Source organism: Musa acuminata, chromosome BXJ1-7 (genome assembly GCF_036884655.1).
Source record: "Musa acuminata AAA Group cultivar baxijiao chromosome BXJ1-7, Cavendish_Baxijiao_AAA, whole genome shotgun sequence".
NCBI classification, from domain to species: Eukaryota; Viridiplantae; Streptophyta; class Magnoliopsida; order Zingiberales; family Musaceae; genus Musa; species Musa acuminata.
In genome coordinates, this window is record NC_088333.1 from 19,525,313 (window position 1) to 19,539,749 (window position 14,437).

Consider the following 14,437-nt stretch of genomic DNA (forward strand, 5'->3'; position numbering starts at 1 on the left):
GAAGTAGTTTCTTTCTTTTCAAAGCAAATGTTTATTGAAGTACTAAATCACGTTAATACCCTTAAAAAAGAACATTATGATGCTAAAAATATTAATGGTACTTTCGATATCTTATATTATTATATTTTTTTTAGCTCAACCAAACTAGTATTCACTGAAGATTAAAGGTGGCAACACAATAAATTGATTTCGACACCATACTTAATCTACCTTATCTTGGGTATGTAACAAGAACATGTAATACCACTCTTCTGATCCTCTTCATCGAACGTCATCATGGTTTAGGTTTCTCTCATATTTCTTATTTATGTTTAAGTTACAGGGATGTCGTCATTTTATTAGCTCCTTTTATGAAGAATAATACCTGTGAAATGTGTTAAAACTGTTTTAACTGTTTTGTGTCTCTCAAAGATGCATGAATGTTACACACGTCTAATCAGATTGTATTTGGATATACGAAACCACAAGCAACAACAAGCAAAGCAGAACATTTGAAGTTCATAGAAGAACGCAATGGAATACTCAATATGCTCATCAAAGCTAGACCGTAATAAGGTGAAATTTACATAATAATCAGATGAAAATTAGTCGGTAAGTTTCCTTCGGTAAACCATTGTTGCAGGGCCATTTGTTGCAATTTACATGTAATTAGATGAAATGTTTCGGACAAACAGTGAAATGCTTTACAGCAAAATGAGAAACTATCCAGCTAAAGCAAGAGGAAGAAAGGAATAGAAACTTGAGGGAAAGAAGCAAGGAGTCTTCGACTTCCTCTTAAATGCCTGGACTTTTTAACTTCAATGAAGGTTTTATGAATGCTGTTGCTGTGATTCATCGGCTGGAACCTTGCAACGACCGTAATTTAACACCATCACCAACTCCTTTGCTGAGGTTCCAATGGCTGCCGGAAGCTTCTGTGATGACCCCCCTCTTAGCCACTGTTCTACTAAGTTTTGCATAGACATAGTGGGGCTCACAGGTTGTCTGAGGCACATGATTTCCACCTGTAATCACAAAAGTTGTCAGTTTAGCAGAAGGGAAAACCATGGCATGATGTATGTTAGATAAAGAAGACAGACTAAATGGCTTCTATCATTGATCTTGTAATAAAATCCCATCGTTCCTTATTCCATATAGATGAGCTATAACTGCAGAAACTCAATTCACCAATACAAATAAAATCAGCAAACATTATCCTGGATGTTGTAACTTTGACGGTGTATATTTTAACAATTTTCCAGCATCAATTTCTTTGAGAAAGTATGACTGATGAAGATTTACTATCCAATCTCCTATAACATGTCATCCATCACTTTAAATGCTTCCTACTGATGGAAATTATGCATCACCTCACCCCTTCGGTATTTTTAAAGACCAAGAAAAACAGACAAGAAGGGGAGGATGAAGATGATAAGCAGACTCCAGTTCAGGAGCATCTGCACCTGGTGCAGATATTGTGATGGAATCCAATCCTTCTATTCAGGATAGTCTATACATGTTCAGGGAGAAGGGTAATGAACAAAAAATAAAAAGTAATAATCAACTCAAACTACTTAGACCAAGCTTCTTCCTGTGTAATCGTAGCAAATCAACTTTACTATGTAATCAAAAGCATATAATTATTGTGATTTTCAATTATATGAAACAACTTTACTATGGCATTGTGAACTTATCAGAATCAATTCTGAAATGGAATGGCATTGTGAAGCCTACAAATGATTCTAAAAACAGAGAACACAATATGGTGAACTAAAAAGACAGATGTTCTGAGAAACTTCACATGCCTGAATTATAGACTTACAGCCATTACTGCTACCACTAAAGAATGCCAAGAGATAAAACTAAACATAAAGTGAATGCATGTTCTGAGAAGCTTACATGCTTGGATTACAAGCTTATAATTATCAACATTATCATTTGGAGAAAGAACCATGGAAGTTTAAAGATGAGAGCAAAAGCATAAATTAGTAAAGGTGCTTGCTGAACATGAATGAACACAAATCCAATACAACATCTAAACTGTATAGTTTCAAGCATGCTGATGGACTTTGTAAGCATCAAACTACATTATGCAGAACTGTTGGCTTTTGGGCTATCTGAGTCTGCTTTTGAAATATTAACAGATAATATCAAACACTGAGCAGAGTGAAAGAGAAAGAGGAAAATGAAATTTACATTTTCTTCTTTTTCATGCATTTTATGTGTTTGGCTAGTACACGTAAGGAAAAAAAGGAAGTGAATGTCAGAATTAAGACTTTAGGCACTTAGTTTGAAATCAAATTCATTTTTGAAGCAGCTAATGCTGCAAAATCTGTGAGGGATCAACTGCTAAGAACTTCAAAAGTTGAAATTTCTCAAGTTGATCTCTCACAGATTTAGCAGAACATCATGAGAGTATGGTTGAAACTGCAGGAAAAGTTCCTCACTAAAAGCTATAACAGGATTCAGATTTTTGTAAAATAAAGGAAATGTTATCAAATCATTAGCTTCAGGTTCAAACCAACTTTTTCACTTTTGAAAAAAGGGCTCTAAACAACTTGGTCATATTCCTTTTGGCCAATACCCTGAACAATTCCTGGAATGCAAGTGCTGATTTTGTCCCAATGCTGTGTTCATGTTCCTCTTGTAAGAAACATTAAAAAACACACTGAATAATGTAATTTAGCACATCAGGCAATAGTGTTCCTAGAATACCCAATAAGGCATCAAATATATTATTAATATAAAGTGACCTATTATGACAGCAATCAAGGTAGAAAAACAGGAAATATGTAACTGGAAGAACCTCATCTTGAAACAAAACTTCAAGGAAGCCCAAGGTAATCCTTTTCATTTTTTCTGTTCATCAGTAAGAGAGTGCAGTAATGAAAATTTTGGTAGAAGTTGGGTGTGTCAATGATCTTCTAGCTTTAGCAAGCCACCAATTTGACTGCTGATGACATTTCTCAAAGGTTGAACTATGAGTAAGCTGATAAACTTGGGGAAAAAAGAAGATAATTTATAAGAGAAGTATGGTGATGCCATCCCTAACTTAATATTGTATCAGGCATCAGCTACTTATCAAATACAAGGCCATATCATGATGTAGAAGGTGTTCTTCCATTGGCCTTTCAATTTTGTTTAAGTATCTAACAATATCTACAGTTTTCAACAACTTATCAGAGGTAGAGGATGATGAAAGCATGTACAGATACATATTCATCAAGTTTAATGCATGTAAGCCACTATATCATTTCATTGAGATTAGCCTGTTGGATTAAACTACTTTATAGAAAATGGTCCATTATCGCAAAAGCAATGCTTCCACCTATCAACTTATGATATAGAGTTCTATGGAACAAAGTAAAACGAAATAGTGTTTTGGAATTTCGTGGGATCTGAACTAACCTCAGCTTCCTTTTCAAGATTAAGCTTCCTCATAAGGTACTTTTGGATGAAGGACACAGGCATGCTACCATCTCTAAGAAAAAAAGAGAAACAAAATACTTAATATATTAAACACATAAAAATATAGTAAAAGGAAATATATAACAGAAAATGCTTAATTATGTTTGTAATAATGTGAAACTTAACTTCAGTCAATCTATCTATACCAGTTATAGTTGATTTTTCAGACAATGCTAAACTTAACAATGTTCAACTATTCATTGCTCAAGCCCAACTTTTTGGCAATGCTATTTATCTTGGGAAATCAAATGACATAATATAAGAACTGTTTTTGACCTTAGTACCATCCTTGCTTTTTTTGATAGCAGTGACTGTTTGCAATGCTATAGCTGCAGCGAAAATAGTAGCATTTTTGTTATTCTTAGTTCATATGATCAGCTAGCAATAATTTTCATGTAGCCTCCACATCCTTCAGCATGTAGCATCATATGTATTGGTATACGATGCTGTGCCAAGTTAGGCATGTTTTCTGTAAAAATCAGACATTACATGAAAATAAATGAGAAAATAGAACCATTTCAGCATGGAGGATGTATAACATTTAGATTGAGATGAATGACAAATAAAATAAAAAGAACATTAAAAGGGCAAAATCTGACTCTATTCCTCATCTTTACCAAGTTCATAGATTCCCTTCTGCTCTAAAATCCTTGTAATCCGTGGAGTGGTTTTATGATGATCATGTGTCTCAGGTTGCTCCTTGCAACACTGGCAACTATGGTGCTTACTACTGTATTGTTACCTTCTTTTATTAATGTAATTTGACATCAACACCACATTGGTAAGGTACACACACGGCACATTTTGGGATGATCAGCATGTGATACTGATGTGACATGGCATATATACAATTATACATCATGTCACTTAACCATGTACTAGTAAGAAATTAATATGTCCATATCTTGTTCATGCTGTCATGCTGAACTGACAGGTAGGACCATATTATGCAAAAGTTACTAGAGGCATTTGCATGAAGCAACTTACTTGACCCTCAAGTAACTTGCAGATATTTGTGGCAAGGGGGGTTCTCCTGTCCTGAAACAGTTGACATCAAAATAAAATAAGGAAGTTAATATTCATAAAATACATATGTGCAGATAACATAACTAAAATAACTTCCAAAAGAAATTTTTTTAACTGTTCAACAGCTGCAACCAAGGAGAACCATATTGGACCAATGCTCCTGACATGCTGAGTAATTCCAGCATCAAGGGGTGTTTGAGCTACTGCTGTAAGGTTTCTAGTCTGCCGGTTGATTCCTTGCAAACTTCCAGCTTTCAACATTTCTGGAGGCATAGGATTATTTTCGCTCTTCTGTTCCTGAACTTCAGATTTATGTGGACGCTCCTTAACCCTGATGCTGTTACCATCTACTTCACTAGCAGGGCCATTGGTTTGCTCTGCCTTAACAACAGGGCTGTGTTGACTGGACCTAAAAGACTTTGTCCTATTTGCAGCTTCAACCAGACAATTTAAAGGTTTCCAGATGTCAACTTTATCTTGAAAGGAGCCTTCACCATTCGATTTACCTTCAGTACGTGTATATTTGGATGGCTCAGCCTTTGAATAAACCTGAAAAGACTTCGCCAAAGCATGTAAAATGAATATTATCATACAAATGGAACTGAAGATATAGTCAAAACCTTATTACCAACTATATGCTGCTTAGATCACTGAACTAATAAGCCATGAAGAAACACAAAGATTCTGTTTTAGTACCTGCTTTCTCTTAAAAGTGGGCTTGCCTGGTCTCTCGGCCGAGCTTGATTTTTTTGCATGCTTTTCAACATTATAATCCTCCTTTTTAGTCATATCATCAATTACTGGACTCAGACCACGCAGTGTGGGAGCCCTTTTAGCAAAAGCCTTTGTTTGCCTTTTTGTTAGTCTTGTCTGTGTTGCTGTATGAATATCAACTACCAATGAAGAAAGTGATCTTTCTTTTCTTTTCACAGGCGGTGTCATGGGAGGCACTTCTTCAGGAGTTTTAACCTTGTTTCTTTTGGAAGGAAATATCTTTTGCCTAACATCTTGTAGGTTGTGATCAGGTCTGCAGAATATGTTAGATTAAATATGTACTTTGACAAAATCATATAGCAGCAAAAAATATACTTTTCCTTGTCGCATATAACTGAAAATAAGAAATCGATATTCATGTCTCAAATTGAGTGAGGTTCAGAATCAGGTATCTAATGAATGCATGAATCCACAAATATTTTTCACAATAATCAGCATTAGATGGATGTCATAACCGACTTGACTACAAAGATGGAAGCCAACTATGAAGAGAAATAGAAACTTAGGTTTCAAGAATGAAAAATTATAGGAAAAAAATTAAAACCTATCATATCCGAAGAAGAAAGGTGCTTTGAGGGTGCGAAAAAACTATATCCGAAGAAGAGGAACATTCATTAGTGGTTAAAAATCTGTTCTAGGAAGTAGGAACAATCTCACCATTGAAATAATAATGTTGAAAAATACAGAAACGAGAAAGCTTCTTAGAGCATTGACTAGATCTCTAGTATCTCATCATATCTTGATTATTGCCGCAAGAAATTTTCTATGATCTGCCTAGAGAAATATTTCAAGCAAATGTTCATTCCTGCCCTAGTTCTTTTCTAGCCCTATTATTCTTGCAGTTCCTTTCTCATATCTTTAAGTCATCAACTTTTGCAACTCATTCTATAGGAGTTATAAAGATACAAGTATAATAAACCATCATCAATTTCAAGTGAGTCCTAGAAGATATTTTTTTGCAAAATCATAAGAACCCTATATTTAGCAAAAAGAAAGTATCAAGTTTAGCTGATAGAGTAGCCCAACCTAGCTTTTGAAGTCTGTCTTCACACTGATGAACTTAGCTAAGCTTGTTTTACACAACTAAATCATGTCCTCACTGGAAATAGCAGCAAAATGCAACCATCTTTTCAGCCCTAAGCAAATAGTGTTTGGTTCTCCTTTAAATGGCAGACGCTATATGGAGATCCAATGGGTCTTATGCTACTTAGTGTACCTTCTCTTAGTCTATGAATTAAATATTCATTAAGTTTCATAAGTTTAAATTGTTTGGGATTTTTTTCTCTATTGGTTTATAAGTTTGTTTCTAGACATTATGCCTAAAATGGTAAAAACCATGTCACAGTTTGAGTCTGTTCATACATGAGATGAGAATAATGGTTATTATCTTGTTGCTTGTTTGTGCCTATGATATTGACATTGCTCCCTTTGACAAATCTTGGAAATTCCCTAGGCTATTCCCAGGCTTAGAGGAGATCTACTTCAATGAATTAATAAGACAAACAATTAGATAGAGCTTTCTACCAGCTAACTAGCCATTAGGCTTCTAGGTAGACAATTTTGTTGGAGTAAGCACTTAAGAACCAAAGTTGGGTGATCAGTCAGTTAGGAATTTTTTAAACCTTCCATGAAGCATTCTTGATATTAAGTTGTGCTCCATCTACAACATGCCACTCCGAAAAGGCTTGGATCATGATTATGATGACGCTGAAACATTGTATATGCATCTGTAAATCAACTTTTAAGGAAGCATCCATCAACAGATTGTAGTCTCTTATGTACCATACAATAACAGTTGTTTATAATCAAATGTATAATTTATGTACCATACAACAAAGAGTACATGTATCAGGTCTTGCTGTCTCTTATGCCAAAGCCAAAGTGCAGCAGATTCTTGATTAAACATTTACAATTAGCTCCAGTATATAACAAATACCTTCAACTTCTTACCATTCTCCAGTATTCAGTTATTAGCCTGTTACTACTGACATCATAAATAATCTATCACCAATTTATTCTCTAGATATGCTTGCTTTAAATGACAAACAAAAATCTCACAAATTAGCATATTGCAAATGAAGGTGTATGATACATAATGATGTCAAATCTTCAACATGAAGAGGGATATGGTACTATTTGAAAACTCATTATATGCAGGCTTAACCCTACATCTGAAAAGCCTATTCCATGTCTCAAACACCAATGGAGAATCCTTGCTGTTGCATTAAGGGTTGCCATCCTTTGAAGCATCTCCAATCTACCAATCCCAAAGATGATAGATGAATGAATAGAATAGCTAGAGCAATCCTATACAAAATGTTAGTATTAGCTGTAAACTTTGGATTGAGTGGAATGTGTGGAGTTATCAAGAAAGAAAAATATATATTTTTTCATTTGTGAAAAATTAAGTGTAACTCCAATGGAGAATAAAATGAGGGAGAATCGCTAATATTAATTAGTATTAGTCATGTGCTAAGGAGATTTACCGATGACAAGAAGGTTTATAGATGTTGTAGTTAAAATAAGTAAAACAATTAGTATTAGTCATGTGATGAGAGCTAGAGATAGAGGATGATCTAAGAAAATTTTACTCGAAACTAATAAGAATTTAAATGCTCTTAATTTAACCAAGGAAATTGCTTTGTAATGACAAAAGATGCATGCAGTCAATCTCAAATAATTAAGACAAATGAGCTGCTAGTTCTGCCATCAGTTTCATCTAGTCCAACACTTTGACTAACATACTAATTCATGCCTTTCCTTCCTACTTTTACTGCACATTTTCTCTATATTTTAGCTGTTCCATGCTCTTGCTTTGTTTCCTTCAGCATTCTAAATGTCGTACATGAAGAAAAACAAAGAGCTTCCAACCTTAATTTTATTCAAGTACCTAAAATATGAATTAAATATTTGAACCAATGTATGCAATTTCGAATAATACCGCCTGGTACGGACAGTATATACCGGTCCGTCAGCTTACCGGTACACGGACCGGTCGTTACCGGATGGAACGAAATATATATATATTTATTTATTTATTTTATTTATATATAAATATTTATATATAAATATATATAATCTTATATATAAATATATATATATATATATATATATATATAAACGAGGCGATGTCGCCTTTTATAAAAATATTTTATATATAAATATTTATATATAAATATATATATATATATATATAAGGCGACGTCGTCTTTTATAAAAAATATATATATAAATATATATAATCTTTTATATATATATATATATATATATATATTTATTAATTTATATATATATAATCGAGGTGATGTCGCCGCGCCTAAGAAAAGAGAGAGACAAGGTCACCGAAGCGACGTCACCAAATTATATATATATATATATATATATATATATATATATATACCGAGTGGTATACCACTCGGTATACAGTTTCGTACCGTACCAAACGAACATCGAAACTCTGGTACAGTATGAAATTGCATACCTTAATTTGAACTATTAATAACTACTGTGTGCACAATATAGTGCCTATGCTGAAAATCCGGCAGCTTATGGAGATGCAACCTACAAAAGTTCATCCCTTCAGCAGCAGTCAATGCCATGTATCAATCTTAAATGAAGGATAAAGACCAATATAAACCAGCATCCACCCATGCCACTGCACATGAATGAGAAAAGCATCATCGTAGAATGAAAAATAGTCATACTGTGGCAACTGATAAAATGTTTGAGTGAGTTTTGTAGCTTACTTTATGATAATGCTCCTCAAATTTTCAAAAGATTAATAATCCATTTGGATTTCTCTATTACATAGCTAAACAACAAGAGAATATCTAAAATGACCAGGACATGGTTTACAAGATAAGCTGAGACTTTAAAACAAGCCACTCTAGCTCAGGAGATGAGTTTGCCAAAAACCTTGATTTCTTAGGGTCCACTGAGATTCAAATAATAATCTAGAACTAGATGATCAGGCTGATCATGATTGCTCAACTAGTTAGCAGATAGTCATGAAGGTGCTGGTCAATTGTAATTGATCCAGATGACCCTACCAAATTTAACAGTTCAAAAATTCTTGATTCCCGTGATCCAACTTGGTCCACCTAATTGATCCAGGTCAATTTCCATCCTAAATCACTACAAACCTTAATCCAAAGGCACACAAAGAAAGATCACATGGTTTTATAGCCATTTGCACTAAATGGCATTTCTAAACTTTTTTTATGCTAATGGTCTGTCCATGCCCATAAGGTGCAGTGAGGTTTTGGTTGTCGATGTGAACTTTGTTAAATTAGGTTGTAGAAGAAAAGAAGATTCATCAGATCTTAAGAGATAAGGGGTTTTTCAATTTTGGTTATAGCAAAGGACAGCAACTATTGAACTACTGTACTGGAACATTGAAATATTGATGTGTATGTTCCCAAAGTAAGCCAATGACTTTGAACTAAGACAAATTGAACCTAATTATGAACATAATAATTCATGTCAAGCTCAATAGATTGAACCTCTGTTTTATTTTTCTCAGTACTGACTATAGGTCTTAAATGGCTTAATCATTTTCTACCTTTTGCAACATCTGTTGTCTCTACTTGATCAGCATTTTTTTTTTCTATTTTTTCAGTAGATCCTTACTTTTCGTGTTCCAATGCCACTAAACTACTTCCAGCTTCCTGAATCTTGAAGAACTTACAACATAACCAGTTCAATCTAAGGCAGATTGCACCATTATGTATCTAAAATTATCAAAATAGATGGCGTGGAAACTGAAAAGCATACTAACAAATGTTTAGGGGATCAACAAAAGATGGTTTAATAAACAGAAATCAAAACAAGCAATAAAAAAGAGAAAACTAACACTTCCAAGGAAAGAACTTCACCTAAGCTTGTCAAGTGGAAGAGGCCCCAAATAAATATTACAGCTAGGGCAGTGGTTTGTCTCCTCATCATTGAGTTTCTCATATATACATTTCCTGCAAACTGAATTAGTATACAAAGATCAAGAGTGTAAGTCATGTATTGAACTCTTAGAAATCATCAGTTAGTCCTACATCTCAACTATTTGTCAAATCTAAATACAGTAACTATCTACATGTATAACCTCAAAAGAATAACTACTTATATGAATGTTTAACAGAATCCAGAAGTGAAACATAATATAATATGTACAATAATTTTTAAAGCATAAATGAATCAAGTGTAAGTTAAATAGATTTAAAAGCTGAGAATAATGCAAGATTTACCAAAGGTTATATAAATAGATGACTAATGAACATTAAAAAAACACCATGCACGAGTTTAATCTGAGCACAGACATGGTGGAAGAGAAGGGTTGATGGTAAAATGAATGATCCTTTTCTCTTGAAAGATGACAAACTGTTTGGAATTTAGCAAAGAAGAAACCGAATGTCACTAATGGATAACAGATAATCTGTTAAGATAGTGAGAGAAAAATAACAAGCATGAACTACCAGGTGAACAAATTAGAATCCAGCATAGAGAATTTTATGAGCCAATAATTAGTCAACATTATCAACTAAGTATCTGTTCTCGAATAAAAGAACAAAAGCATGCCATGGATGACTTTCATTGAAAAATAAAAGGACATCTCATAAAAAAGAGGAACATATGTTTACACTGGATCAAGGATCATAAAATAATTAGGAGTTGTATGATCTAATCAATCTCTGATAAGCGACCTAGGTGAATCAGAATTTCTGAGTTAACCTCAAGGATCGAAATTAAATTACAGTGCTAGTTACATCATCAATGAGGTATAACGACATGTTATAATGCAATGATGAAACATCTCAAATTCTCGCCCAGATACGGAAGCACAATTAGCTTCCCTTCTAAATTGGTAACAAACATAGATCATATACATGTTTAAACGCAGCTTCAGGTGGCCATGGATATTGCATAAATGGACAAAGTTACACCCGAAAGCTCAAAGGTTTGATTATAGTAGATATCCACTCGCAATAAATAGAGAAGTTAGCGAAGAATAAACTTTCGACGTATATGACAACACTCATTCATCACCTCTACACCTCAATAACGCATGCGATCGCAGACGCTCATTGCCGAAGGGTAAATACGAAAAAAATCGCAAAAGATCCATCTTGCCAAACGTTTCAGATACTCTTCAGGCTCTCAACCTCGCAAAATCCAAGAAACAGGACAAACCAAATCGAAGAAAAAGAAAGAACCCACATTATAGGATAGGAAAAAACACGAACGATACGAGAATTCACGTCAAACGCCCAATAAAACCCGCAACCGAGATCAGGAAACCCGGAAAGATAGAAGCTTTCGGTCCAAGGGAGGCGGAGAGGACGAAGGCAGAAACTCACACGTGTGGAGGCACTCGATGATGGTGGTGGCGTCCCGGAGGAGCTTCAGGCAGAGCGGACACGTCATGCACTTGGCAAGAAGATCCCGCCTCACCATCACCACCTGCGACGGCCCGGCTGCCGAGGCCTCGCCCTCCCCCGCGCCCGCGCTCAACATATGCCGCGCCGCCAGCCCAGGGCCAGCCGTCGGGGAGGCACAGGAGACTCCCGTGAATGCGTGGATTTCTGAGCCGGTGGATCCCCAGCACAAGGCGGTACGCCGGATTTTATTGATGAATCACGACGAGGCGGCAGGGATCCGGGGGCGGGGAAGCGGGGAAAGTGTGATCTAGACGAGATGAGAAAGCACGCGGAGATGGAAAGTAAGAGATTTAGAAGGGGTAATTGAAGAAGGAGGAGAAGAAGAAGGGCAAGGGGGCTTGGGGGAGTCGGCGAGAGATCGAAGGGGACGACGACGAGCAGAGCCGAAGAAAGCGAGAGAATAGAGGAGGGGAGGAGAGAGGAGTTAACGAAATAGAATTATAAATATTATATATATATATATATATATATATATATATATAAATACATAAAAGATGGACAAGCGAGTTTGGCCAAGACGACGTGGCATCCAGGTGGGCCCGGCTGGGACAAGGACGAGCCTAACGTGCTCCGTTCGTCCGTTCAATGCGCTCAAGCCGATGAAATAGTGACCATGTAAATAGACCATATTATTTATACGTAATTATAATATATATTGTTGAAAATACCTCGAAATTAGTATGCATCGAAATTATAGAGAAATGTTAATGGAGCATAAAATATAAAAGACACCAACTATAAATTTTACTTATAACACAAATAAATATAAAAGACACCAACTAAACTACATAGTCATAACTAAATTTATTAGATTTCTAATCTCAGCCGGACTCTTAGTCAACCTCTAGAGCTTGTCATACCTTAATCTAATTTGATAGACTTCTAATTTCCATAGAACTCCTGATCAAAGTTACAACACAAATTCTAAGACTCTATCAGGTAAATTTTAGATTATCTTCAAAAATGATAAAACCCAATGCGATCTCCCCGCTGATATTGTCACCAAACGTAGCACTCTATAAAAGGAAATTGTCATGTTTAATTTGATCTATAATTTAGAAATTTATAATACTGAGATATAACTTAAATCTCTTTTCATATCATGTACATAGTTTAAATAATGTCTTTTTCATTATGATACAACATAAAATTATGTATCATGGCTTTACGATAACAATGATCATGTCCCGATTCAATTTGATAAAATAATTAATATATTAATTTTATCGACTCTCAATCATTAACTCAAAATATTTAATTTCTCCATAATGATAACTTATAAATGAATCCAAAAATAATTATAAATAAAACAGATGATATTTTGATGAAATATCATAAATATATTTTTATTATTATGATATATATATATATATATATATATATATATATATATATATATATATTCTATGCTTGCGATCAAATGCTTACTGATCTTAAGATTAGCTCCATAGATGGTGACAAATTTTGCTATAAACTGCTCTACAATCTTAGTTCACTATATTCTCTATCACATTATGAATGCACCAGACGTCATGAATATGCTACGATGCATCCATGATTTGATTTATGAAAAAATAAACTATTTATGATACTTATTATTTGTAATAATAAGGTTGAATCAATTGTCGCATATAAGAATCTTATTCCTACCAAAATCATGTGTCCCATTGAGTTATCCGATATTACCATTACTGATTAATCCTTGTAAATAATTGCCTTTGGACTATCTCAAAGACAGTGAACTCATGTTCCTCATTGACGTCATCATCATGACCCGTACTCATCATAAGTGAGCAGCTCAAATGCCTATCTATTGGTGTCAACTTATGTTTTCTAGTGCAAGCTTTTCAAGCAGCCACTGTGTTCAAAGCTTATCTCATCCCTTGGACGTACCATGGTAAATTTAGATCATGTCAGGATACATGCGACGACAATGTGAGTTGTTCCTTCATCCCGACCACTGTAATCATATTAAATACACTTCTAATGATAACAAAATTCGAGGCGATGGGATCAATACTTCGTCGTTTCAGTACAATATTTAACGAACATTAACGAATTAATTCAAGCACACAATTATAAAATTTAGATATAGTATTGAAAATACAGCTTATATCTAACTTGTTTTTGTGCAAATCTTAGGTTGAATTTAAACTTCAATTTATCCATTATAGTCTTATCAGATCTGTGTGGGTTCATGCAGTCTGTGGATTTTGTTTAGAACTACTAAAATTTTGAAGAAGGAAAGTGTGGATCTGGATCAAATCTATGTGGGTCTTGGCCAAATCCACATAGCTCTTGTTCGGAAGAGAAATCAATAGTGGTCGAAAGAGAGAGGAACGAATGAGTGTTTGTGGGAAGTAGGTAGGATCAATCTATTGACCAATTTAGAACGAATGAGAGCATCATCTAAAATGATATAAATATGTTCAAAGAGAACCTACAAATATTAGAGTTTTTTTAAATAGTTTTGGACTAATCGAAAATATTATCTTGAGCAACATAACTTCTCAGTTTATTTATGTAAATTATGACAACCGTGCGTTAGATTAACAGGAGGTTGACACAAATAAATTATAATTTCCCATTCATAATTTATACTACGGGAAGATAGATCTGAAATGTCCAATGCCCACAACCAATCTCTAGATTAAGATAAGAGCTGATAAGAGCTCATAATTAGATGAAGCTCCGATCAAGCTATTAAACAACTCGGGAGATATCCGGGTGTATAGATGATACATTATAGCGAACGACTGGTG

The 14,437-nt window shown here is 34.6% G+C and overlaps 1 protein-coding gene across 3 annotated transcripts; it reads right to left on the reverse strand.

The window, feature by feature from the left end:
- Positions 1–519: 519 nt before the first annotated feature.
- Positions 520–12,093, reverse strand: LOC103994926 (E3 ubiquitin protein ligase DRIP2). Of its 3 annotated transcripts, XR_001979290.2 has the most exons (8): positions 11,595–12,093; positions 10,122–10,221; positions 5,170–5,500; positions 4,589–5,031; positions 4,435–4,485; positions 3,724–3,916; positions 3,388–3,460; positions 940–1,004 (listed from the first exon to the last, which is right to left on the reverse strand). XR_001979290.2 is itself a non-coding variant. In XM_009415389.3 (7 exons), the coding sequence occupies exons 1-7, from the start codon at positions 11,749–11,751 to the stop codon at positions 810–812; spliced, it is 1,341 nt and encodes a 446-aa protein (XP_009413664.2). In that variant the 5' UTR covers positions 11,752–12,093; the 3' UTR covers positions 520–809. The 3 variants fall into 3 exon arrangements, 2 of the variants coding, with proteins under 2 accessions (XP_009413664.2, XP_009413663.2); XM_009415389.3 differs by lacking the exon at positions 3,724–3,916 and having other exon boundaries at positions 520–1,004; positions 4,589–5,022; XM_009415388.3 differs by lacking the exon at positions 3,724–3,916 and having other exon boundaries at positions 520–1,004.
- Positions 12,094–14,437: the final 2,344 nt, after the last annotated feature.